Source organism: Pseudophryne corroboree, unplaced genomic scaffold, assembly GCF_028390025.1.
Source record: "Pseudophryne corroboree isolate aPseCor3 unplaced genomic scaffold, aPseCor3.hap2 scaffold_695, whole genome shotgun sequence".
Taxonomy (NCBI): domain Eukaryota; kingdom Metazoa; phylum Chordata; class Amphibia; order Anura; family Myobatrachidae; genus Pseudophryne; species Pseudophryne corroboree.
In genome coordinates, this window is record NW_026970279.1 from 261,737 (window position 1) to 289,385 (window position 27,649).

The 27,649-nt window shown below is 48.8% G+C and overlaps 1 protein-coding gene across 1 annotated transcript in view; it reads left to right on the forward strand.

The window, feature by feature from the left end:
• The first annotated feature begins 13,171 nt into the window (after window positions 1–13,171).
• The window catches only part of LOC135037961 (zinc finger protein OZF-like), a 36,434-nt gene continuing 21,956 nt past the window's right edge, over window positions 13,172–27,649 (forward strand). Inside the window, exon 1 of the mRNA XM_063954613.1 lies at window positions 13,172–13,354. Coding sequence (XP_063810683.1) covers window positions 13,213–13,354 — 142 coding nt within the window. The 5' untranslated portion in view covers window positions 13,172–13,212. The remainder of the gene's footprint in view (window positions 13,355–27,649) is intronic.

A 27,649-nucleotide genomic window follows, 5' to 3' on the forward strand; every position in this document is an offset into this window, starting at 1 on the left:
AAGTGAACTGCCTGACGCAGAGTGTTGTAAATTGCCCTGAGTTCCAGGACACTGATTGACAGTAATCCTGTGATAATGAGCTGCTGAAACTGGCTTCCTAACACGTAACATGGTTGGTATAACCAACTGTGGAATGCCCTCTCGTCTTGAAAGTGGTCTCTACAGCCACCCCGTAAAACGCAGTCACGCTAAATCGGGGTAAAAGAACGACCCCTGCTGTAGTATAACTTGGAAAACAGTATTTCTCTTAGCCTTAGCTTCGGCAGGGCGTGTTGCACAATTGGGTGCCTTGTCATGCAAGCCACTGTATCTGGTATTTCATACTGACAGAGCGGAACTTTGGACAAATCACGCTTTTCTAAAACAGGTAATATCTTCTTTCATATCAATCAACCAATCACAGTTCCTGTTTTTCAGAAGATTCAGGTACTCCAGCTATATTGGATGTGGTACGTGCACTTCACGTTTATGTAGCCCGAACATCAACTGTACATATAACGGATACTTTGTTTGTTCTCTATGATGCAGTCAATATAGGTTGGCCAGCTTCCAAACAGACCTTGGCCAGATAGATTAACCTGACCATTCATCAGGTACACTTTCATGCTAGTCGATGGGAACGTCATGGGCAGCAGGCCTTAGAGCTTCTACGACACAACCTTGCCATGCAGTTACATGGCCATCAGTGCAGACGTTTGTGCGCTTTTACAAGTTTGATACGTTTGCAGCATCAGCTTCTAGCTTTGGCCGTCTAGTGTTACAGGTGCCAAACAGCTCTTCCGCCCAAGGGGGAAACTTTGGTAGGTCCTAAGAGTACTCCAGTGACCCCTAGTGGATTAGAAAGAAAACAGGATTTTGATACTTACCAGATAAATCCTTTTCGTTGCACCCACAGGGGGCACTGGACACCCACCCAGAGCAGTTTCACCTGGCTGGTGGTAAGTTCAGTAGTTCTTATGGTAACACATTTTCACCGACCTGTTCAAATGTGAAGGTGATTGTTATCTATTGTTGTGTCAACTTTTTAATTGTCCGTTATGTGTCACTACTCTTGTGGCTCCACATACAAAATCTCAGTGCAGGAAAAAGGTTTGGAGTCTGGAATTGGATAATTCTGATGATAGACGCAAGTCTCAAAGGTGGGGGAGCAGTGGTCCAACATTGTCAGTTTCAGGGTCTATGTTCAGACCGAGAAAGATTACTGTTAACCACTGTCCTGTAACTCAGGGCAATTTACAACGCTCTGCGTCAGGCAGTTCACTTGCTCCTGTTTCAGACTGTTCAGGTTCAGTCAGACAACGCGACAGAAGTCGCATACATCAACAAAAAGGGGATGGTCTCAAAGTCACAAGGCCATGCGAGAGGTTGCTCGAATCCTCAATTGGGCCGAACATCACCAGGTGATATTGTTGGCTGTCTTCATTCCAGGAGTGCACAACTGGGAAGCAGATTATCTCAGTCGGCAGGATTTTCCTCCAGGAGAATGGGCCTTACATCCAGAAGTGTTCCAGATGTTAGTCCAACGGTGGAGTTACCCAAAGGTGGATCTAATGGCTTCTCGCCATAATCATCAGACAGTTATGTGTCCAGAACAAGAGATCCAAAGACAGTGGCAGTGAATGCTCTCACCATAGCGTGGCCATACAGCCTCGTGTATCTATTTCCGTTTCTCCTGCTTCCTCGGTTGCTAAAGTGGATCAAACGAGAGTCCAAGATCGTCATACTAGTGGCGCCTCATTGGCCTCGGAGAGTGTGGTTCTTGGATCTCCATGGTCTACTCGCAGATGATCCCTGGCTGATCCCGCTATGTCCAGACCTACTACAGCAGGGGTCGTTCCTTTACCCCGATTTAGCGTGGCTGCGTTTTACGGGGTGGCTGTTGAGACCACTCTCAAGACAAGAGGGCATTCCACAGTTGGTTATACCAACCATGTTACGTGCTAGGAAGCCAGTTTCAGCAGCTCATTATCACAGAATTTGGCAAGCTTATATAGGTTGGTGTGAAGCTAGGATGTTTCCAACATCTTCTTTCAAGTTATCCCATCTTTTGCTCTTTTTACAGACGGGGTTAGATGAAGGACTACGTTTCGCGACACTAATGGTGCAGGTCTCTGCCTTGTCAGTTTTCTTTCAAAGGCGTTTCGCTCTTTTGCCAACAGTTCACAATTTCCTGCAAAGTGTCCTTAGAGTTCAACCTCCATTCATTCCACCTACAGCTCCATGGGTCTTGAATGTAGTTTTGCATGGTTTTGCAGTCAAGTTTTGAACCCTTGCAACACGTGGATGTTAAGTTTATAACTTGGAAAACAGTATTTCTCTTAGCCTTAGCATCGGCAAGGCGTGTAGCACAATTGGGTGCCTTGTCATGCAAGCCACTGTATCTGGTATTTCATACTGACAGAGCGGAACTTTGGACAAATCACGCTTTTCTAAAACAGGTAATATCTTCTTTCACATCAGACAGCTCTTCCGCCCAAGGGAGAAACTTTTGTACGTCCCAAGAGTACTCCAGTGACCCCTAGTAGATTAGAAAGAAAACAGGATTTTGATACCAGATAAATCCTTTTCTTTGCATCCACAAGGGGCACTGGACACCCAGCCAGAGCAGTTTCACCTGGCTGGTGGTAAGTTCAATAGTTCTTATGGTAACACATTTTCACCGACTTGTTCAAATGTTAAGGTGATTGTTATCTATTGTCGTGTCAACTTTCTAATTGTCCATTATGTTATAATGTTATGGAGAAAGAATTGACTGCATAGGAGAGGAATGGGTTAAACATCCTGTGAGGGGGTGTACCCAGAAGTGAGGTAGTACAGCCTTAGGAAAAAGGGGAGGGTGAGGTATATATAGACTGCAGCGGCCATTTTAGGCCTCTTTGCTGCTTGAATCTCTTTGGGGTAAGTCTGCCTAGCAGATCGTTTCCCCTTTTGAAACTTTAACATTGTTATGGCCTCCAGCCGCCCTCGTCGTTCTGCGGGCACCCCGGCCCGTTATCAGGCCAGCGAACCCGGGGCCGGGATCTCCGGTGCGGGGGAGGCTGTGTCTGGGCTTGGGGCTGCTGCAGGACCGTCGGGTGCAGGGCGCCGGACGCGCTCATCCGGCGGCACTGCGGTCGCGAATGAGGCTACTGGCGGCCGCGGTGGGCGGCAAGGGACGGCCCGGAGGTCTGGTATCCTGGAGGGGGGGGACCAACGGTCCTCACCTCCAGGCTCAGCTGCGGGCGTCGGGGCGGTGGTGGCCCGCGGGCGCGCGCTGGCGCGCCTCGCTGGACGCCGCCCGGCTCCTGTAGCGGTGTCCATCAACCAGTCTCCCCTGCCAGGGCCGCTTGCAAGGTCCACGCGGCGGGGGAGAACTGGGAGAGCAGCAGGGACTACGGCGATCCGGCCTGGGCCCGTTGAGGCGCCCAGCGCGGGATCGTCGGGTGCAGAGGATACACAGCAGGCCAGGATGGGAGGCGCTGGGGCGCGCGCACGGCTGGCGCGCGCACCAACGCGCGGCTCCGGCGGCGCCACGGGCACACGTGTGCGCGCAGCGCCGCCACACGGTTCAATGTCCCCTCATCCCTCCTCGCAACGGAGTAATTCCGGCGGGGCGAGGGGGGCAAATAGGCCTGGCGGTGATCAACCAGGTTTGCGGCAATTGTCCGCCAGCAGGGTGGACGGGAGGGACAGCATAACACCGCGGCCTTCACATGAGGCACGGAGCAGTGCCCTCATCGCCGCAGGGGTTCCTGGGCGGGCGGGCTCGGCAAGCGGGGGGGGGGTTTAGGTCCGGGGTGAGGCACCCAGTCAATACGGACCTTTCCCCGCAAGGCCGACCGGTTTGTGGTCCTGATGGGTCATGGCTTCCCGTGCCCATCAGCGGGTCCACACGGCGCGTTCCACCCGCTCGACGCCCAGCGGGGGACGCTCCGTCGCCAGGGGGTGCGGATGTTAATCAGGACGCATTCACTACGGCCCTCGCCACGGTGGTCGCAGCTTTGGGCCCGCTCTCAGCGGCCCCCGACCGCGAGGTCGGGTCAGGGGAGTTCCCTAGCGGAACGGGCGCGGGCTCAGCCGCGCAGAGGGTCGCGCGGGCGTGCCGTGAGCTTGGTGCGGCCGCGGCTCAGCTGCAGCAGCAGCCACGGCGGGGTGGGAATGTGCGTTCACGTAGCACGCCATCGCATAGTAGGGCTAGGCCCTCGCCACTCTCTGTCTCTGGGTCCTTTTCCCCCTTTTTGCCCGCAGTTGATCGGAATGATACGGAAGGAGCGGAATCGGAAGTTGAGGACGTTTCATACATCGCCCCGGATGAATCTGGATCCGATCATTCTACGGCTTCAGGTGAGGCGGAGCAGTCAGTGTCGGTCGCGAGTACTTCCTCAAGTTCTCGCAGCTCGTCCTCTTCTTCATCGTCTTCCTCCTCCTCCCTTTCCTCGGCAGTGTCCGACATAAGTAGCACGGCCAAGGCGAGGAAACGGGCGATTAAATACGCCAAAAAGGCAGCCGGGAGACAGGAGCGGCATAAGAGGCGAAGGCGGGTTAGCAAAGAATCTCGCAAGGCTAGGAAGCGACGCGACCTGCCGGGCGTGGTCCGCTGCGAATATACAGCTGTCATGCGAGGGCTCAGGGATAGCTGCAGCAAAAGCATTCGCAAAGGGGACTTCGTGGATATCTTCGTCTTGACGAAGGGCGCGAAGAAGGAATTCAAGGCAGCTACCGCTAAGGAGGGCATAGGGGCCGAGGCATTTCGCACGTTCGATAATTGGCTTGCAGGGTTCTGGGTTTTCGCGGCTTGTTACCTCGAGGACAGGCCAGACGAACACATGAACATCATCCGGTACCTGCACCTCGTGCATGACATGCAGCGCACGTCGGCGGATGATGAATGGCGTAGGTATGACGAGGAGTTTAGAGAAAAACAAGATGGGTTGTACATTATGGACTTTGGGTTCAAAGACGTGGAGGTCTGGCTTAGGGTCACCAGGGCCTCACAACAGACCACGGAGCCCCGGGGCGCTGGGGCGGACGGACCCCGAGTTGGTCCGTCCGCCCAAGCGCTCGGCGGGGTCGGGGGGCCGGCCAAGCAAGTTAGGTCGGCCGTCCGGACTGGTAAACAGGCAGGAAATAAGGGGTTATGCTTCGCGTTTAACAACGCGGCATGTACATACGGCAAGCAGTGTCGGTTCCGCCACGCTTGCCTGCATTGCGGGGGTTTCCACCCCGCCTCCTCCTGTTTCAAGAATGCTCGGCAGGGTCCCCGCGCTAAACAACCCTATTCGAAGGGAGCTCCCGGCGGGAGTGCTCCGCAGGGCACCAACGCCAGTTAGGATAGAAGCTATGCGCAAATGGCTCAATTGGTATCCGAATAAGGACGATGCCAGGTTTTTGTTCGAAGGTTTTAGTTTTGGTTTCCGCTTGCCTGTTGCAAGCGAGGTTACAGTTAGGGCGCAGAGGAACCTTCAGTCGGCTAGGTCCTTGCCTTTAGTGTTGCGGGAAAAAGTCGATAAGGAGGTCAGGCTGGGCAGGATGGGGGGGCCTTTTGCTGCACCCCCCGTGGCTGACCTCGTCATCTCCCCGGTGGGGGTGGTGCCCAAGAAGACACCTGGGGCCTTCCGTCTTATACAGCACCTTTCCTACCCACCGGGGGCCTCGGTAAACGACGCTATACCTCAGGGCCATTGCTCGGTAGTATATCAATCGTTTGACGAGGCGCTCAATTTGGTCCGCAGCTACGGAACTGGGGCCCTCATGGCAAAGATTGACGTCGAATCCGCTTTCAGGTTGCTACCCCTCCATCCGGACTCATTTCGTTTTATGGGATTCCGGATTGGAGCGGAATATTTCATCGACAAATGTTTGCCGATGGGATGTTCCGTTTCATGCTCGTATTTTGAACGTTTTAGCACCTTCCTGCATTGGTGCGTGGAGTCTTCGTCGGGTGGGCACGGAGTTGCCCATTACCTCGATGATTTCCTTTGTACGGGTCCGGCAGGTTCGCCGCGGTGCGGCAACCTGCTTTTCAGTATACGAGCTTTGTTTTGTCACTTCGGAGTGCCAGTTGCCGAAGACAAAACGGAGGGGCCGATCTCTTGCCTGTCATTTCTGGGTATCGAGATCGACACAGTGGCGGGCGAGTGTCGCCTGCCTTTGGACAAAGTGGCTAAGCTTCGCGAGGTCATTGGACAGTTCCTGGGCTCGCGTAAGGTTAAACTGCGGCAGGCGCAATCCTTGCTGGGCATGTTTAACTTTGCTTGTCGGGTCATCCCGATGGGCAGGGTTTTCTGCCGGAAGCTGGAAAGAGCAACCGCGGGATGTTCCCGGCCGCACCACTTTGTAAGGTTGCCAGCCGAGATAAAAAGAGATCTGGCAGTCTGGGCCTCGTTCCTGGAAGATTTTAACGGGGTTCGGATATGGCTAACACCAACGACAGATAGCGCCAGATTGCAGCTTTTCACAGACGCGGCGGGAGCATCCGGTTTTGGGTGCTATCTTGAAGGAGCTTGGTGCGCAGCAGCATGGCCAGCGGAGTGGCATCAGGCTGGTCTCACTAGGGACCTTCTGCTCCTGGAGCTTTTTCCCATCATGGTTGCGCTGGAGGTTTGGGGCGAGCGGCTAGCGCATCGCAGTATCCTGTTCAGATGCGACAATCTGGGCGTGGTACACGCGATTAACAACCAGAGGGCTAAATCGCTCGTGGTGCTGAGGGTCCTAGGGCAGTTGCTGCTTACTTGTTTGCGCAGGAACGTGTGGTTCCGTGCTCAGCATGTGCCGGGTCTGGAGAACGGGGTCGCTGATGCGCTATCGCGAGGGCACTGGGATAGGTTTTACTTGCTGGCTCCCGAGGCCGATCAACAGGGTTTTCATTGTCCCGGTTATGTCTGGCAGGTCATCGAGCCGGAATGGAAGGGCTAGCGCTGCGGTCGGTCGCGCCATCCACGCTTAAGGCTTACGAACAGGCCTGGAGCGAGTGGGAAGACTTTACCAGAGGACGGAAGCAACGAGGTAAGAGCGGGCATCGGATGATGCTTTCTTTTATTTGGCAGCTTTATGTTTCGGGTAGGTCCAGAGCAGTGGTGTCCCGGTACCTGGCTGGCATTGCGTTTTTCTGCAGAATTAAAGGTGTTCCAGATCTGACAAAAAGCGGGATTCTGCTTAAAGCTATGAAAGGATGGGCGCGCGTTGCACCTACGCCACCTGACAGAAGGAGGCCCATTGATGCAGCACTGTTGCCGGACATCATTGGGTCGGTGGGAGCCATAGCATCGTCTTTGTTTGAAGCGCTGCTTTTCAGATTGGCTTTTTCTATGGCCTACCATGGTGCCTTTAGGATTTCGGAGTTGGTAGCGCCTTCTAAGCGTACGGATTCGCGCATGCTGGTGGGTGACGTGGTGGTGAGTGAGGGGTCCCTGCTGTGCAGACTGCGGCGCTCTAAGACGGACCAGATGGGAAAGGGCCGATGGGTCACCCTGGTTCCGGCATTGGATGAGAGCATATGCCCAGTACGGTTGGCGGTACAATATGAAGCAGTAAGGCCCGACTGTCAGGGGTCGTGGTTGATGCACTATAATGGGCTGCCAGTAACTAAGTTCCAATTTCGGTGGATGATGGGTCGCTGTCTGACGAGCTTGGGCCTTTCCCCCTCCCACTTCGGTACACACTCCTTCCGCATTGGGGCTGCTACGGCGGCAGCGGCAGCGGGTTTTTCGGGAGCCCAGATCCAGGCGGTGGGACGATGGAAGTCGTCCTGTTATAAGCGATACATTCGCCCCGTCGCCTGAGATTTGTTGCAGAAGCGTAGCTGGCATCGATAAGTTAGAGTAAGTTAAGGTTTGCTGTTTTATGATCATGTCATGTTCACTATATGTTTGTTCGTTTACCAGTTTGTGATCCTACTCAGGGATTAGCCACTTGCCGCTGCGGGCGTGAGCCGGCAGCGGGGGTCTGGAGTTATTTTGCTATTTTTGCCTGACTTGACGGACTGAATTCTAATCATTTAATTCGGCTAATCTGTGCTATCAAAGTCCCTCAGCAGGTTTTTATGCTTTCACCTCCAGCTGAGTTATTTCATGTTTTACCCTCTTTTTTCATACCCCCTCCCCCCCCCCCCCCCCCCCCCCCCGTTTTTATTTTCGTTTATTTTACCTTTCCCCTAAAGTCTTAATTGCTTTGCTCTAAATTTAATAGTATATCGGGAGATCGGCTAGGCCGTGACTGCTGCGGCTTAGGAACTATTGAACAAAGAAATTTTTCTTTTTTGGCAGATCCTTCAGGTTATTGCAATTTCTATCTTCTGGTATAGATTTTAGTAACACATTTTACCCCTTTTTCCTTCCATTCAGGTTGTTGTGCTGATGGCTTGCGCGTTTGGGTGGTTGGCCACTCTTATGTCTTTTGGGCAGCTAGGTCCTTGGCCTCGGATACGGCTCAAAGGTTCCCTGGAGGTCAGGGAATCAGGTGGCTTGGTTGGCGAGGAATGATGTGGGCAGATCTATTGAATAGATTAGTCAGTCAAGCTAGGAAGCATGGAATTCCCAAGGTATTGGTTGTCCATTTAGGTGGCAACGACTTGGGGAAGAGGACTTCTTTGGAGCTAAGGTGGGCCATGATACAGGATCTGGCGAAGGTGGCCGCAGCATGGACCAATTGTGTATTGGTTTTTTCCCTGATGGTGCCAAGGTTGAGTTGGCGCGGTGTGGAGGACGGACGCGTAATAGATGAGGCCAGGATAAAGGTGAATGCGGCGGTGGCGAAGTGGGTCTTGGCTCACGGAGGCAAAGTGGTTCGCCACCCCAGGATTCGGTTCCGAGACAAACACCTTTTTCGGCCTGATGGTGTGCATCTATCCGATGAGGGGATGATGTTTTTCCTGGAGGATCTGTTCCTAGTGTTGCAGGAGTTAGGGTAGTTTATGGTGGCGGTGCGAGGACTCTGGGTGGGAGTCCTTCGCTGTTGGCGGAAAAGAACGGCAGTTTGTAGTTGTATCGCTTATATATAGGTAGTAAGCTTCAGTTTATTTGGTTTAGGTGCACTCACCTCCATCGACTTAATGGCCGCTCGACCACCCATCCGGGAGGCAGCGGCAGGGCACCCAGGAGCGGTGGGAAGTCACTGTGGGGGTTGTGTTGACACCTATTACCGGTTTTTGATAAGGTTTGGACGGTTTCGGTCAGTTTAATAATTTAACCTTACCAATAGTTAATTGAGCCGTTCTTTTTTCTGCCACCATTTTGCCGGCTGATTCGGCAGCTTAACAAATTTTTCCATTCACAGGTTTGCTATGGTTAGGGTCAAATAAATAGCTAGCAATTTTTCTGCCAAAATCATGTCTCCGTGTCTTTATTTACTGAGTTTTAGAAGGTAACTAAGGTTTACTTTAAGAAGGGGGTACACCAATTACTACTAGGATGTTTAGGAGAAAGAATTGACTGCATAGGAGAGGAATGGGTTAAACATCCTGTGAGGGGGTGTACCCAGAAGTGAGGTAGTACAGCCTTAGGAAAAAGGGGAGGGTGAGGTATATATAGACTGCAGCGGCCATTTTAGGCCTCTTTGCTGCTTGAATCTCTTTCCCGCCCTCCCGCCCTATGGGGATGAAGGTTGTCTTAAATCATGCGGAGTGCATTGGCGTTTTGATTGCTGGCTGGTTTTTCATTCGTTGGCTATTTATTGGCGGAAAAGAACGGCAGTTTGTAGTTGTATCGCTTATATATAGGTAGTAAGCTTCAGTTTATTTGGTTTAGGTGCACTCACCTCCATCGACTTAATGGCCGCTCGACCACCCATCCGGGAGGCAGCGGCAGGGCACCCAGGAGCGGTGGGAAGTCACTGTGGGGGTTGTGTTGACACCTATTACCGGTTTTTGATAAGGTTTGGACGGTTTCGGTCAGTTTAATAATTTAACCTTACCAATAGTTAATTGAGCCGTTCTTTTTTCTGCCACCATTTTGCCGGCTGATTCGGCAGCTTAACAAATTTTTCCATTCACAGGTTTGCTATGGTTAGGGTCAAATAAATAGCTAGCAATTTTTCTGCCAAAATCATGTCTCCGTGTCTTTATTTACTGAGTTTTAGAAGGTAACTAAGGTTTACTTTAAGAAGGGGGTACACCAATTACTACTAGGATGTTTAATGTAATTGTCCGTTGTTCATCCTCTTTGTCGCTCCTATTTGGCTCAGCAAAAAAAAACACTAAGGCATCTTGGGAGTATAGAGGGGGAAGGAGGGTTACACATTTACATTTTTAAATGTGCCTATCCCTGCTTTCGCACCGTCCATATCCCAAGAGTACTCCAGTGCCCCCTGTGGATTCAAAGAAAATAATTTATCTGGTAAGTACCAAAATCCTATTATCTACTGTAATAATACAGAGACATGACTGTGGAGGTGAGGGGATATTTACAGTGATATTTATGTCTCCCCCATTTCACAGAGGTGTGAAGAAGACATCTGGTGAGCGTGAGACACCCAGCTGCCATGCTCATGTGTCAGGAGGACTGAGCAGGTCCCAGAGCCCCATCACGGTGCCTCCACCTCACTCACTGATACATGAGAGACACAGTGACCAGAAGATCCAGGAACTCACCAACAAGATCATTCCACTGCTGACTGGAGAGGTGACTACTGGGAATGGAACATTGTACAGTAACACCAGGAGATGTGTCTGGTTGATGACTGGAGAGGTGACTGCTGGGAATGGGGCATTATACAGTAACGCCAAGGGATGTGTCTGGGTGATGACTGGAGAGGTGACTGCCGGGAATGAGGCCTTATACAGTAACACTGTGGGACGTGTCTGGGTGATGACTGGAGAGGTGACTGCCAGGGAATGTTTCTGGGTGAAAACTGGAGAGGTGACTGCTGGGAAAGGGACATTGTACAGTAACACCAGGGGATATGTCTGGGTGATGACTGGAGAGGTGACTGCTGGGATTGGGACATTATACAGTAACACCAATGTATGTGTCTGTGTGACGACTGGAGATGTGACTGCTGGGAATGGGGCATTATACAGTAACACCAAGGGATGTGTCTTGGTGAATACTGGAGAGGTGACTGCCGGGAATGAGGCATTATACAGTAACACTGTGGGACGTGTCTGGGTGATGACTGGAGAGGTGACTGCCGGGAATGGGGCATTATACAGTAACACCAGGGAATGTTTCTGGGTGAAAACTGGAGAGGTGACTGCTGGGAATAGGACATTATACAGTAACACCAGGGGATATGTCTGGGTGATGACTGGAGAGGTGACTGCTGGGATTGGGACATTATACAGTAACACCAATGTATGTGTCTGTGTCATGACTGGAGAGGTGACTGCTGGGAATGGGGCATTATACAGTAACACCAGGAGACGTGTCTAGGTCATGACTGGAGAGGTGACTGCTGGGAATGGGGCATTATACAGTAACACCAGGGGACGTGTCTGGGTGATGACTGGAGAGGTGACTGCTGGGAATGGGGCATTATACAGTAACACCGGGGGACGTGTCTAGGTCATGACTGGAGAGGTGACTGCTGGGAATGGGGCATTATACAGTAACACCAGGGGATGTGTCTGGAGGATGACTGGAGAGGTGAGTGTTGGGAATGGGACATTATACAGTAACACCAGGGGATGTGTCTGGGTGATGATTGGAGAGGTGACTACTGGTAATGGGGCATTATACAGAAACACCAGGGAATGTGTCTGGGTGATGACTGGAGAGGTGACTGCCGGAAATGGGACATTATACAGTAACACCAGTGGATGTGTTTGGGTGATGACTGGAGAGGTGACTGCTGGGAATAGGACATTATACAGTAACACCAGTGGATGTGTTTGGGTGATGACTGGAGAGGTGACTGCTGGAAATGGGACATTATACAGTAACTCCGGGGGACGTGTCTGGGTGATGACTGGAGAGGTGACTGCTGGAAATGGGACATTATACAGTAACTCCGGGGGACGTGTCTGGGTGATGACTGGAGAGGTGACTGCTGGGAATGGGACATTATACAGTAACTCCGGGGGACGTGTCTGGTGATAACTGGAGAGGTGACTGCTGGAAATGGGACATTATACAGTAACTCCGGGGGACGTGTCTGGGTGATGACTGGAGAGGTGACTGCTGGGAATGGGACATTATACAGTAACACCAGGGGACGTGTCTGGGTGATGACTGGAGAGGTGACTGCTGGGAATGGGACATTATACAGTAACACCGGGGGACGTGTCTGGGTGATGACTGGAGAGGTAACTGCTGGGAATGGGCCATTATACAGTAACACCAGGGGACGTGTCTGGGTGATGACTGGAGAGGTGACTGCTGGGAATGGGACATTATACAGTAACACCAGGGGATGTGTCTGGGTGATGACTGTATCACTGTTTGTGTCAGGTGCCTATAAGGTGTCAGGATGTCACTGTCTATGTCTCCATGCAGGAGGGGGAGTATATAGAGGAACACAGGGGTCTGTACAAGGACGTGATGATGGAGAATCACCTGCCCCTCACATCACTGGGTAAGAGGAGACAATCATGTATTGTACAGGGGAGAGCAGGTATGGGGGCCCCCTATATACACACATCATCTGATAATCACATATATACACTGTACTCAGTCACTGTGTGTCTCCTACAGATGGACCCAGTAACAGAGATACCCCAGAGAGATGTCCCCGTCCTCTGTATTCCCAGGATTGTACAGAGGAGAATCACAGGATCCCACAGGAGGTTCAGGTAGATGGGATTTAGGGTTTCCCCAATAGACCAAAGTGACCATCACTATATGATCTGTAGAGGAGCTATGTGTCTTATACACTGATATTATACTGTTTCACCTCAGTTTAATCTGACTGTATGCAAATGTCATTATAGTGTTTTTTGTTTTTTAGGTACAACGTCTGTCTGATATTAAAACAGAAAATATAAAGGGAGAGGAAGAGACATATATGACTGATATAAAGGCAGAAGATATAGAGGGAGAAGAAGAGACGTATGTGACTGATATAAAGGGAGAAGATATAGAGGGAGAAGAAGAGACATATGTGACTGATATGAAGGCAGAAGATACAGAGGGAGAAGAAGAGACGTATGTGACTGATATAAAGGCAGAAGATACAGAGGGAGAAGAAGAGACGTATGTGACTGATATAAAGGCAGAAGATATAGAGGGAGAAGAAGAGACGTATGTGACTGATATGAAGGCAGAAGATACAGAGGGAGAAGAAGAGACGTATGTGACTGATATGAAGGCAGAAGATATAGAGGGAGAAGAAGAGACGTATGTGACTGATATAAAGGCAGAAGATATAGAGGGAGAAGAAGAGACGTATGTGAGGGGTGATCAGCAGTGTAAGGAGGAGGAGATCCCTACAGATATCAGCACAGGTGAGTAATAAACACTTATTACAGAAGTCACATATTCTCATTGCTCAGTCACTACAGCAATCTCTTATCCTACACCCTCCTCCGCCATCAGCCCTGTTCTCAGTTGGGTGTTTCTAACACAAGGCTACCTATGACAAATATCACATGTAGAGAGTTATTACACACAACACTATAATGTTATTAAAAGTAACAAGCATAAGTTTATTATTAGTGATTATATATAAATGTGTATATATGTATGTATGTATATAATATAATTAGTATTGTTTTTTGTGGAGTGCCTAATTTATATGCATTTTGTTAGATGATGCAGGTATGAAATATTTCCTGCTATACAGTAGACCTGAGCTCACCAAATGCAATTTGTATTAAATGAAATTTGAATCTAGAACTTCAAGTAAAACAGAGTAAAATCTTATCACAAGTACATATCTGTATAATCAGAAGACAAGCGTTTTGCACTTGTTGTCACCCTTGCATGGGCGGGCTTGTTCTTATCCACTCCAATTCACTCTAAATCCAAATTGCGTGTCACCTAACGCGTTTTGTCAATAGTGACTTCTTCAGGGGTGTTTTCTGTTAAAGGCTTTATTCTCAAATATCAATTTTGTAGACTTGAAATAATTGTGTAACCTTCAGACGGTAATTGTGGACTTGTTCATGATGAACACATTCCTAATTACTTGTGAATAATAGTTCCTGCTCTGTGCAGTTCTGAGGTTATGACTTTAGGGAATGTAATGGCCAGATCCAATATTGCTCAATCTAAGGTCTCCCAGTAGCCTTACTACATACATAAATGTGTCCTGCACTCACTATATTAACTAACAATAATAAACAGTGGAGTTTTAGTTCATGTATTGCTCAGTGCATTTAAGCCTGCAGCCCCTGACAAGGGACCCCACTATACTGCAGGTCCTACTCTATTGCTCAAAATAATTACCATAAAAACAGCTATCACATTAGTGTTAGACTTTAGGTATGCTCTCAGCGGCGGAACAGTGGCCGAAAGGCTTGGATAGGTTTTCAGAGCACCAGTCTGACGTGCCACCACATCTCACGTGGCCTTCCAATTCACCAGATCTGGGACTGTGGGACTGCTTGGCTGGGTCCGGCATTGTACTGTTGGTGCAGTTCCTGATGCATTTGGAACGATTGGTGGTTGCTAGGGGTCCTAAATGCCTGTGGTCCCGATTTGTCATGATCTACTTCGCCCACTATTCACCCGCTGAGATTCTTGGTGTCCATGCTTCTTCCACTGTAGATGGATACTACTCACTGTCTACAAGGAATCACCAACAATCAAATGCTGGTCTTGGCCAAAACCAATGGATCCCTTTTGCCAGTTGTATCACGTGCACGACCCATGGTTCCATCTGAAAAAGAAACCTGAAGAAAATATTAAAGAATCAATAGCTGGTGCCCTCCAAACCAGGCTGCATCAGTTGGTGCAACGTAATGTAGAATCCATACAAGGCGGCACTCAGAATAAATAGACCAGGCAGGTTTAGTGTACCAACGTTTCAATGCTCTATTCGCGGCATTTTCATCAGGGTGCAGAACACAAGAGACAGACAACCACTCTCCTAATATACCCGGTGGAACAGTCCATGTCGCCATCCGTCGCGCACTCCAGCGCATCAAAGTGACGTCATCTAACACATGCTACGTCCGGGGACACGGAGAGAACCCCGTCCACGTGACCTATAGTAACCAATGAGGACAAAAGTATCAAGTAACCTGCCAACAAAACAGTGTAACAACACCGATCAAATTCTATCCTCCTAAATATATATATCTTTCTCTGCCAGGGTCCACAGGTTATCCACAGGATAACATTGGGATATGATGACGTGACAGCAGATTTGCAAAAAACGGTCAAAGCATTCGGCCTCCCAGCATGCAACGGGCCTGTCCATATATCACCGCCTCCTGACTCAGGCAAATCAGTTCTTTGGTGCGGCAGGAGCCGGACCATGGTCAGAGGGCTGCTGTTTTTTTAGCAGCCATAAGTTTTCTTATTTTATTTTATTGTATTACTATTTTTTTTTTTTAGTGATCTTTCTATAAAGCATCTTATACGCACCTTAGAGTCGCTCCAACAACTCCCCGCCGGGTCGCGACAACGCTTACCCACGTGTACAATGAGGCAGGCACAGGTTCTGGTGAACCTTCATGGGCTACTTTGCACAGACATTATCCAATGTAGCTGAGCAGTTTATACCAGCTCCTATACCAGTGATAGGTTTCCCTATTAACCCTTACATGCAACATTCATTCTGAGGTTTATACACCTAGGGAATTGTCAGCCTCTCAAAAAAGCAGGCTGAAAGGCTGGTGGTAAGTAAATCACATAGACATGATACAACATCTTCACCATCTACACATGCTTTAGATGAGGATTCGTTAGAGGATGAGGACTCATTGCACTTCGGAAGGTCTCAGCTCAGTGGGCATATCATCTGAGCTAATTAGTTCTATGTAAGCCATTCTATCATTAGAAGAGGCAGCAGAGCCTGTGTTAAAAACTAAGGCAACTGTGTTTAAACATCCCAAAACTGCTGATGAAAATTTTTGGTTACGCCCAGTAGGAAGTTAGAATTCCAAGAAATGGAATTCCAATTATCCTCGTCCAGCTGGGGACTGTTAAAAAAAAAGGGAGGTGGCTCCCAAAGTAGATTCGCAGGTCTTAGATTGGTGCAAAAATCTACATTACTTTTGTTTTCAACATCAATAAATTATGTCACAGGGGGTGTGGCCTGACTGGAAAGGCAGCAGGAAGCAGGATAAAGGAATTCCTGCTTATATAGGTCCTTTCTGCCTTTTACAGCTGTCCTACGGGCTCTTTCGGGCCCTTTCTTGCTCCCTCTGTGTGTTTTGACACCCCGGTGTGTAGGTTGCAGAGTCGGGGAGCCATTCATTTGGCTTTGCAGGTTGCGGCCTACAGCTGGATCCGAAACCGCGGACGGAAGTTGTGCAGTGATCCCACCGTGGACCAGACCTCAGCGAGGTCTGGTGCCTAGCCGTGCTATGTGGAGAGACTGACTGGGGATCAGCGGTGAACGCAGCGGGAGACACTGAGCGGAGCTGCTCTCTTGGCATCTGATGCTGCGCATACTACGGGGATTGGTGGCCTCAGCAGGGAGGCGTCAGGTTAGTCAGCTCACCTGTCCGCAGCCTGCCTTGTCCTACTGTCCGGCCATTGAAGCCCTGAGTCGTGGCAGCGGGGAATACATGGAGCGCTTGCCTGTCATCACTGCAGCAGTGTCCCGGCATCTCCCCCTCTCCTCCTAACCCATGGTGCTACAGGGTAATCTGGCAGAGCTGTGAATTATAGAGGACATACACGTGGGGTTCCTGTGCAGCCAGATACGCTACCCTGTGCCCCTGCATCCTAGTACCCTCTCCTCTCCTGCCTTATTACTGACCTGGTTCTCCCACCATAGCCGGCCAGTTTCTTCTGATCTGGGCTTCCCTGCCAGAAGTGGCCATCTTGAAAACTGGCAATATAGCCACATGCTCTCCTGAAACCAGCCGCTTCCCTGGGAGCTACAGACACTGCCAGCCCATGATCAGTGCCCTTCACTACAGCCTCAGTGATTTCCTGCAAGGACTTCTGTCACTGCGGCCCTACCTGGGCAGTAAGTGGTCGCCTGAACTGCTTTTATTATTATTATTATTATTGCCTGGCCTCCACTCCTGCTCTGTCGACTCCCTCTGGTGGCAGACTGTGCTGACTACATCCTCCATACTGTTTGACTGCTGCTGTTTTTTTCCCCTCCTGCTCCCCTCAATCCCAGCAAGATCCAATTAGAGCTCTTGGGGCATCAGTATAGCTATGGCGTAACAGTCCATGTGTCCAGGACAGTAGCAGGCTCCAGTTGCTGGCTCATATAAATTACTTGACCGCTCAAGGATGGCATCTTCTTGCTATTACCCATAAACAACTGACCTCACGATGTTTCTGTAACCGATGGCCACTGGGGGGTCTATGCTCACTGATGTCTCCCTATTTCCACACTTCAGTACTTCTGCTATGTCGCTACTGGCCTCCTGACCTTGTTCTCTGATCTCCATAATGTTATACTGAAGAATGGGCAGAACTGGAATATCAACTCATAAGAAAGCTAAACCTCGTCCTGAACAGGAAACCTCTCAAAATGACTGGAGACCTTTTCTTCTTCCTAATCAGCTAACATTGAGCCCCAGTCCTGATCATTCAGAATCTTCTCCCATCCCGTCTCCAAGTCCTTCAATGATGGCTTAAACCTATTGTTTAAACCCATGGCAAGCCAGGTGGGCTCTCTTCTTCTCTCGGTTCTCCTTCAAAGTCTTTAAACACCCAGGAACCTTTAAATTAAAGAGCAGATGCACTTTCTCGTTCTTTTCAAACGGATGATTCACTCTCCTCTGAGAAACAATTTATTCTGAATCCGGCTTCATTTGCTTCAACTCGTACTGTTCCTCTACCTCCTCCAAGGAGAACTTTTGTAGCACCAAAATTTTGCAGGAAATTGCTTACATGGGCTCACCCTTCATCTTTCTTGGGTCATGCTGGTGGTCTTAAGACTCTCAGGTTCATTCAGCAATTCTACTGGTGGCCTCATTTTACCACGGATGTCTTTGAATTTGTAGCTGCCTGTTCCAAGTGTGTTCAACATAAAAGTCCACGAACATCTCCGTCGAGTCTTATTCATCCACTTCCAACACTTCAAAAGCCTTGGACTCACATCTCTATGGATTTCATAACCAATTTGCCAGTCTCCAGAGGGCACAACACCATTTGGGTCATTGTGGAAAGATTTTCGAAGATGGCTTACTTCATACCCCTCACTGGTCTTCCCTTTGCTCCTCAGCTATCCAAATTGTTTTTCTCATACAATTTTCATTTGCATGGCCTTCCACAGGAACTAGTTTCTGATCAGGGTCCTCAATTCGTCGCCAAGTTCTGGAAAGCTCTCAGCTCTGTCCTAGGAGTTAAGTTGAACTTCTCTTCAGCCTACCATCCCCATACTGACGAACAGACTGAAAGAGTCGACCAAGATCTGGAAACTTTCTTACGGATGTTCATGTCCCCTGCTCAGGAAGACTGGATGGATTACCTCCCATTTGCTGAGTTTGCATACTATAACCTATATCATTCTTCTACCAATTCCACTCCTTTCTTAATTAACTACAGTTTTCATCCACGAGTTCCTTCCTCTCCCACCTCTTGAGGTTCCTGCTGCTGAATCCGCTTTTCGTCAGTTCACTAAGATTTGGAGACAAATTCAAAAGGCGCTACTTAAGACTTCCCAGAAATAAAAGACCTATGCTGATCAGAAACGTAGGGTTGTTCCTAGTCTCAAAGTGGGAGATTGTGTTTGGATATCCACCAGAAACCTCAGACTCAAAGTTCCTACCAGAAAGTAAAATTCATCGGTCCGTATCCTATGAAAAGAGTGTTGAATCCTGTTTCTTACAAGGTGAAACTGCCTCCCTATTTGAAGATTCCAAATGCCTTTCACATTTCTCTGCTAAAGCCTCTTGTACTAAATAATTTTTGGGCAGCTTTCCCTTAACCTCCCAAGGTTCAAGCTGCTTAAAATGAGGAATTCGAGGTTCATAAGTTTCTTGACTTCCACAAGAGGTATGGTCATCTCCAGTATCTCATAGATTGGAGGGGATATGGTCCGGAGGAAAGATCTTGGGTTGCTGCAGAGGATGTTCATGCTCCAAGACTGAGTTGTGCCTTTCATGCCAAGAATCCCACTAAGGAGCATGGGTGTTCGGAGACCACCCTAAAAAGGGGGGTACTGTCAGCATCCTGAGTCTTACCACCGTTTCTGGTCCCTGCAGCCTTCCTCTTAGCTTCCTCTTAACTGGCTGGTTTCGCTGCGATGGATAGGAGCTACAACAGCTAGGTCTTCTGGTGCGGCTGCCAGGTGTCTGGAGGCTGGGGTCCGGGTCCTGGGGAGGGGAGCATGGCAGCCGGAGGTGTCTGTTTCCAAGTGTCCTGTTGCTGGTTGCGATGTCTGGGAGGCTGGGGCCAGAGGTAGTGGCTGTGTGCTGGTTCCACATATGTCCTCTGTGCAGGGAGCCACCATGTTGGAGACCAATCCAAGTCAATAGGTGTCCCCGTTCGTGTCCAGCCAATCCGGTACAGGCTTCCCTTATAAAAAGGGGTTGATGCTTAGCTATGTTGCCAGTACTTCAAGTTACTTGCTGCTGTAAGGTGCCCTGCGCTCCCAGGTTAACCCCTGGTATCCTGGCTCTGTTGTGTCCGCCTGGTGGTCAGTTCTGTTATTCCAGTCCTTTGCTCCCAGTCCACCTGCTCTTGTGGTTTAACTAGAGATGAGCGCCTGAAATTTTTCGGGTTTTGTGTTTTGGTTTTGGGTTCGGTTCCGCGGCCGTGTTTTGGGTTCGACCGCGTTTTGGCAAAACCTCACCGAATTTTTTTTGTCGGATTCGGGTGTGTTTTGGATTCGGGTGTTTTTTTCAAAAAACACTAAAAAACAGCTTAAATCATAGAATTTGGGGGTCATTTTGATCCCAAAGTATTATTAACCTCAAAAACCATAATTTACACTCATTTTCAGTCTATTCTGAATACCTCACACCTCACAATATTATTTTTAGTCCTAAAATTTGCACCGAGGTCGCTGTGTGAGTAAGATAAGCGACCCTAGTGGCCGACACAAACACCGGGCCCATCTAGGAGTGGCACTGCAGTGTCACGCAGGATGTCCCTTCCAAAAAACCCTCCCCAAACAGCACATGACGCAAAGAAAAAAAGAGGCGCAATGAGGTAGCTGTGTGAGTAAGATTAGCGACCCTAGTGGCCGACACAAACACCGGGCCCATCTAGGAGTGGCACTGCAGTGTCACGCAGGATGGCCCTTCCAAAAAACCCTCCCCAAACAGCACATGACGCAAAGAAAAAAAGAGGCGCAATGAGGTAGCTGTGTGAGTAAGATTAGCGACCCTAGTGGCCGACACAAACACCGGGCCCATCTAGGAGTGGCACTGCAGTGTCACGCAGGATGGCCCTTCCAAAAAACCCTCCCCAAACAGCACATGACGCAAAGAAAAAAAGAGGCGCAATGAGGTAGCTGTGTGGGTAAGATTAGCGACCCTAGTGGCCGACACAAACACCGGGCCCATCTAGGAGTGGCACTGCAGTGTCACGCAGGATGTCCCTTCCAAAAAACCCTCCCCAAACAGCACATGACGCAAAGAAAAAAAGAGGCGCAATGAGGTAGCTGTGTGAGTAAGATTAGCGACCCTAGTGGCCGACACAAACACCGGGCCCATCTAGGAGTGGCACTGCAGTGTCACGCAGGATGGCCCTTCCAAAAAACCCTCCCCAAACAGCACATGACGCAAAGAAAAAAAGAGGCGCAATGAGGTAGCTGTGTGAGTAAGATTAGCGACCCTAGTGGCCGACACAAACACCGGGCCCATCTAGGAGTGGCACTGCAGTGTCACGTAGGATGGCCCTTCCAAAAAACCCTCCCCAAACAGCACATGACGCAAAGAAAAATAAAAGAAAAAAGAGGTGCAAGATGGAATTGTCCTTGGGCCCTCCCACCCACCCTTATGTTGTATAAACAAAACAGGACATGCACACTTTAACCAACCCATCATTTCAGTGACAGGGTCTGCCACACGACTGTGACTGATATGACGGGTTGGTTTGGACCCCCCCAAAAAAAGAAGCAATTAATCTCTCCTTGCACAAACTGGCTCTACAGAGGCAAGATGTCCACCTCATCATCATCCTCCGATATATCACCGTGTACATCCCCCTCCTCACAGATTATCAATTCGTCCCCACTGGAATCCACCATGTCAGCTCCCTGTGTACTTTGTGGAGGCAATTGCTGCTGGTCAATGTCTCCGCGGAGGAATTGATTATAATTCATTTTAATGAACATCATCTTCTCCACATTTTCTGGATGTAACCTCGTACGCCGATTGCTGACAAGGTGAGCGGCGGCACTAAACACTCTTTCGGAGTACACACTTGTGGGAGGGCAACTTAGGTAGAATAAAGCCAGTTTGTGCAAGGGCCTCCAAATTGCCTCTTTTTCCTGCCAGTATAAGTACGGACTGTGTGACGTGCCTACTTGGATGCGGTCACTCATATAATCCTCCACCATTCTTTCAATGGTGAGAGAATAATATGCAGTGACAGTAGATGACATGTCCGTAATCGTTGTCAGGTCCTTCAGTCCGGACCAGATGTCAGCATCAGCAGTCGCTCCAGACTGCCCTGCATCACCGCCAGCGGGTGGGCTCGGAATTCTGAGCCTTTTCCTCGCACCCCCAGTTGCGGGAGAATGTGAAGGAGGAGATGTTGACAGGTCGCGTTCCGCTTGACTTGACAATTTTCTCACCAGCAGGTCTTTCAACCCCAGCAGACTTGTGTCTGCCGGAAAGAGAGATCCAAGGTAGGCTTTAAATCTAGGATCGAGCATGGTGGCCAAAATGTAGTGCTCTGATTTCAACAGATTGACCACCCGTGAATCCTTGTTAAGCGAATTAAGGGCTCCATCCACAAGTCCCACATGCCTAGCGGAATCGCTCCGTGTTAGCTCCTCCTTCAATGTCTCCAGCTTCTTCTGCAAAAGCCTGATGAGGGGAATGACCTGACTCAGGCTGGCAGTGTCTGAACTGACTTCACGTGTGGCAAGTTCAAAGGGCATCAGAACCTTGCACAACGTTGAAATCATTCTCCACTGCGCTTGAGACAGGTGCATTCCACCTCCTATATCGTGCTCAATTGTATAGGCTTGAATGGCCTTTTGCTGCTCCTCCAACCTCTGAAGCATATAGAGGGTTGAATTCCACCTCGTTACCACTTCTTGCTTCAGATGATGGCAGGGCAGGTTCAGTAGTTTTTGGTGGTGCTCCAGTCTTCTGTACGTGGTGCCTGTACGCCGAAAGTGTCTCGCAATTCTTCTGGCCACCGACAGCATCTCTTGCACGCCCCTGTCGTTTTTTAAATAATTCTGCACCACCAAATTCAAGGTATGTGCAAAACATGGGACGTGCTGGAATTTGCCCATATTTAATGCACACACAATATTGCTGGCGTTGTCCGATGCCACAAATCCACAGGAGAGTCCAATTGGGGTAAGCCATTCCGCGATGATCTTCCTCAGTTGCCGTAAGAGGTTTTCAGCTGTGTGCGTATTCTGGAAACCGGTGATACAAAGCGTAGCCTGCCTAGGAAAGAGTTGGCGTTTGCGAGATGCTGCTACTGGTGCCGCCGCTGCTGTTCTTGCGGCGGGAGTCCATACATCTACCCAGTGGGCTGTCACAGTCATATAGTCCTGACCCTGCCCTGCTCCACTTGTCCACATGTCCGTGGTTAAGTGGACATTGGGTACAGCTGCATTTTTTAGGACACTGGTGACTCTTTTTCTGAGGTCTGTGTAAATTTTCGGTATCGCCTGCCTAGAGAAATGGAACCTAGATGGTATTTGGTACCGGGGACACAGTACCTCCAACAAGTCTCTAGTTGGCTCTGCAGTAATGATGGATACCGGAACCACGGTTCTCACCACCCAGGATGCCAAGGCCTCAGTTATCCGCTTTGCAGTAGGATGACTGCTGTGATATTTAATCTTCCTCGCAAAGGACTGTTGGACAGTCAATTGCTTGGTGGAAGTAGTAAAAGTGGTCTTACGACTTCCCCTCTGGGATGACCATCGACTCCCAGCAGCAACAACAGCAGCGCCAGCAGCAGTAGGCGTTACACGCAAGGATGCATCGGAGGAATCCCAGGCAGGAGAGGAATCGTCAGAATTGCCAGTGACATGGCCTGCAGGACTATTGGCATTCCTGGGGAAGGAGGAAATTGACACTGAGGGAGTTGGTGGGGTGGTTTGCGTGAGCTTGGTTACAAGAGGAAGGGATTTACTGGTCAGTGGACTGCTTCCGCTGTCACCCAAAGTTTTTGAACTTGTCACTGACTTATTATGAATGCGCTGCAGGTGACGTATAAGGGAGGATGTTCCGAGGTGGTTAACGTCCTTACCCCTACTTATTACAGCTTGACAAAGGGAACACACGGCTTGACACCTGTTGTCCGCATTTCTGTTGAAATACCTCCACACCGAAGAGCTGATTTTTTTGGTATTTTCACCTGGCATGTCAACGGCCATATTCCTCCCACGGACAACAGGTGTCTCCCCGGGTGCCTGACTTAAACAAACCACCTCACCATCAGAATCCTCCTGGTCAATTTCCTCCCCAGCGCCAGCAACACCCATATCCTCCTCATCCTGGTGTACTTCAACACTGACATCTTCAATCTGACTATCAGGAACTGGACTGCGGGTGCTCCTTCCAGCACTTGCAGGGGGCGTGCAAATGGTGGAAGGCGCATGCTCTTCACGTCCAGTGTTGGGAAGGTCAGGCATCGCAACCGACACAATTGGACTCTCCTTGTGGATTTGGGATTTCGAAGAATGCACAGTTCTTTGCTGTGCTGCTTTTGCCAGCTTGAGTCTTTTCATTTTTCTAGCGAGAGGCTGATTGCTTCCATCCTCATGTGAAGCTGAACCACTAGCCATGAACATAGGCCAGGGCCTCAGCCGTTCCTTGCCACTCCGTGTGGTAAATGGCATATTGGCAAGTTTACGCTTCTCCTCCGACAATTTTATTTTAGGTTTTGGAGTCCTTTTTTTTCTGATATTTGGTGTTTTGGATTTGACATGCTCTGTACTATGACATTGGGCATCGGCCTTGGCAGACAACGTTGCTGGCATTTCATTGTCTCGGCCATGACTAGTGGCAGCAGCTTCAGCACGAGGTGGAAGTGGATCTTGATCTTTCCCTAATTTTGGAACCTCAACATTTTTGTTCTCCATATTTTAATAGGCACAACTAAAAGGCACCTCAAGTAAACAATGGAGATGGATACTAGTATACAATTATGGACGGACTGCCGAGTGCAGACACAGAGGTAGCCACAGCCGTGAACTACCGTACTGTACTGTGTCTGCTGCTAATATAGACTGGTTGATAAAGAGATGTCGTAGTATGTATGTATAAAGAAGAAAGAAAAAAAAACCACGGTTAGGTGGTATACAATTATGGACGGACTGCCGAGTGCCGACACAGAGGTAGCCACAGCCGTGAACTACCGTACTGTACTGTGTCTGCTGCTAATATAGACTGGTTGATAAAGAGATGTAGTAGTATGTATGTATAAAGAAGAAAGAAAAAAAAACCACGGTTAGGTGGTATACAATTATGGACGGACTGCCGAGTGCCGACACAGAGGTAGCCACAGCCGTGAACTACCGTACTGTACTGTGTCTGCTGCTAATATAGACTGGTTGATAAAGAGATGTCGTAGTATGTATGTATAAAGAAGAAAGAAAAAAAAACCACGGGTAGGTGGTATACAATTATGGATGGACTGCCGAGTGCCGACACAGAGGTAGCCACAGCCGTGAACTACCGTACTGTACTGTGTCTGCTGCTAATATAGACTGGTTGATAAAGAGATGTCGTAGTATGTATGTATAAAGAAGAAAGAAAAAAAAAACACGGTTAGGTGGTATACAATTATGGACGGACTGCCGAGTGCCGACACAGAGGTAGCCACAGCCGTGAACTACCGTACTGTACTGTGTCTGCTGCTAATATAGACTGGTTGATAAAGAGATGTCGTAGTATGTATGTATAAAGAAGAAAGAAAAAAAAACCACGGTTAGGTGGTATACAATTATGGACGGACTGCCGAGTGCCGACACAGAGGTAGCCACAGCCGTGAACTACCGTACTGTACTGTGTCTGCTGCTAATATAGACTGGTTGATAAAGAGATGTAGTAGTATGTATGTATAAAGAAGAAAGAAAAAAAAACCACGGTTAGGTGGTATACAATTATGGACGGACTGCCGAGTGCCGACACAGAGGTAGCCACAGCCGTGAACTACCGTACTGTACTGTGTCTGCTGCTAATATAGACTGGTTGATAAAGAGATGTCGTAGTATGTATGTATAAAGAAGAAAGAAAAAAAAACCACGGGTAGGTGGTATACAATTATGGATGGACTGCCGAGTGCCGACACAGAGGTAGCCACAGCCGTGAACTACCGTACTGTACTGTGTCTGCTGCTAATATAGACTGGTTGATAAAGAGATGTAGTAGTATGTATGTATAAAGAAGAAAGAAAAAAAAACCACGGTTAGGTGGTATACAATTATGGACGGACTGCCGAGTGCCGACACAGAGGTAGCCACAGCCGTGAACTACCGTACTGTACTGTGTCTGCTGCTAATATAGACTGGTTGATAAAGAGATGTAGTAGTATGTATGTATAAAGAAGAAAGAAAAAAAAACCACGGTTAGGTGGTATACAATTATGGACGGACTGCCGAGTGCCGACACAGAGGTAGCCACAGCCGTGAACTACCGTACTGTACTGTGTCTGCTGCTAATATAGACTGGTTGATAAAGAGATGTAGTAGTATGTATGTATAAAGAAGAAAGAAAAAAAAAACCACGGGTAGGTGGTATACAATTATGGATGGACTGCCGAGTGCCGACACAGAGGTAGCCACAGCCGTGAACTACCGTACTGTACTGTGTCTGCTGCTAATATAGACTGGTTGATAAAGAGATGTCGTAGTATGTATGTATAAAGAAGAAAGAAAAAAAAACCACGGTTAGGTGGTATACAATTATGGACGGACTGCCGAGTGCCGACACAGAGGTAGCCACAGCCGTGAACTACCGTACTGTACTGTGTCTGCTACTAATATAGACTGGTTGATAAAGAGATGTAGTAGTATGTATGTATAAAGAAGAAAGAAAAAAAAACCACGGTTAGGTGGTATACAATTATGGACGGACTGCCGAGTGCCGACACAGAGGTAGCCACAGCCGTGAACTACCGTACTGTACTGTGTCTGCTGCTAATATAGACTGGTTGATAAAGAGATGTAGTAGTATGTATGTATAAAGAAGAAAGAAAAAAAAACCACGGGTAGGTGGTATACAATTATGGATGGACTGCCGAGTGCCGACACAGAGGTAGCCACAGCCGTGAACTACCGTACTGTACTGTGTCTGCTGCTAATATAGACTGGTTGATAAAGAGATGTAGTAGTATGTATGTATAAAGAAGAAAGAAAAAAAAAACCACGGGTAGGTGGTATACAATTATGGATGGACTGCCGAGTGCCGACACAGAGGTAGCTACAGCCGTGAACTACCGTACTGTGTCTGCTGCGACTGGATGATAAATAATGATATAAAAAATATATATATATCACTACTGCAGCCGGACAGGTATATATATTATATAATGACGGACCTGCTGGACACTGTCTGTCAGCAGAATGAGTTTTTTATAGAATAAAAAAAAAACACCACACAAGTGAAGTCACACGACGAGTGTTTAACTTTTTCAGGCAATCACAATATAGTATACTACTAACTATACTGGTGGTCAGTGTGGTCAGGTCACTGGTCAGTCACACTGGCAGTGGCACTCCTGCAGCAAAAGTGTGCACTGTTTAATTTTAATATAATATTATGTACTCCTGGCTCCTGCTATAGTATAACCTATAACTGGCACTGCAGTGCTCCCCAGTCTCCCCCACAATTATAAGCTGTGTGAGCTGAGCACAGTCAGATATATAATATATACATAGATGATGCAGCACACTGGGCTGAGCAGTGCACACAGATATGGTATGTGACTGAGTCACTGTGTGTATCGTTTTTTTCAGGCAGAGAACGGATATATTAAATAAAACAACTGCACTGTCTGGTGGTCACTGTGGTCAGTCACTAAACTCTGCACTCTCTTCTACAGTATCAGCCTCAGGTCAATCTCTCTCTCTCTCTCCTAATCTAAACGGAGAGGACGCCAGCCACGTCCTCTCCCTATCAATCTCAATGCACGTGTGAAAATGGCGGCGACGCGCGGCTCCTTATATAGAATCCGAGTCTCGCGAGAATCCGACAGCGTCATGATGACGTTCGGGCGCGCTCGGGTTAACCGAGCAAGGCGGGAGGATCCGAGTCTGCTCGGACCCGTGAAAAAAAACATGAAGTTCGGGCGGGTTCGGATTCAGAGGAACCGAACCCGCTCATCTCTAGGTTTAACCACTGGGCCCTCTATCTGCTAGAGGGTCTCCGTTTCTGATGGTGCTCACAGCGATCCTCTCTTCAGCATTTTTTAAAAATCACAAGTCATCTCTTCATTCAGTGTTCTTCAGCATAAATTACAAATCACAAGTCACTTCTTCAGTCAGTGTTCTTCAGCATCGTTTACAAATCACTAAT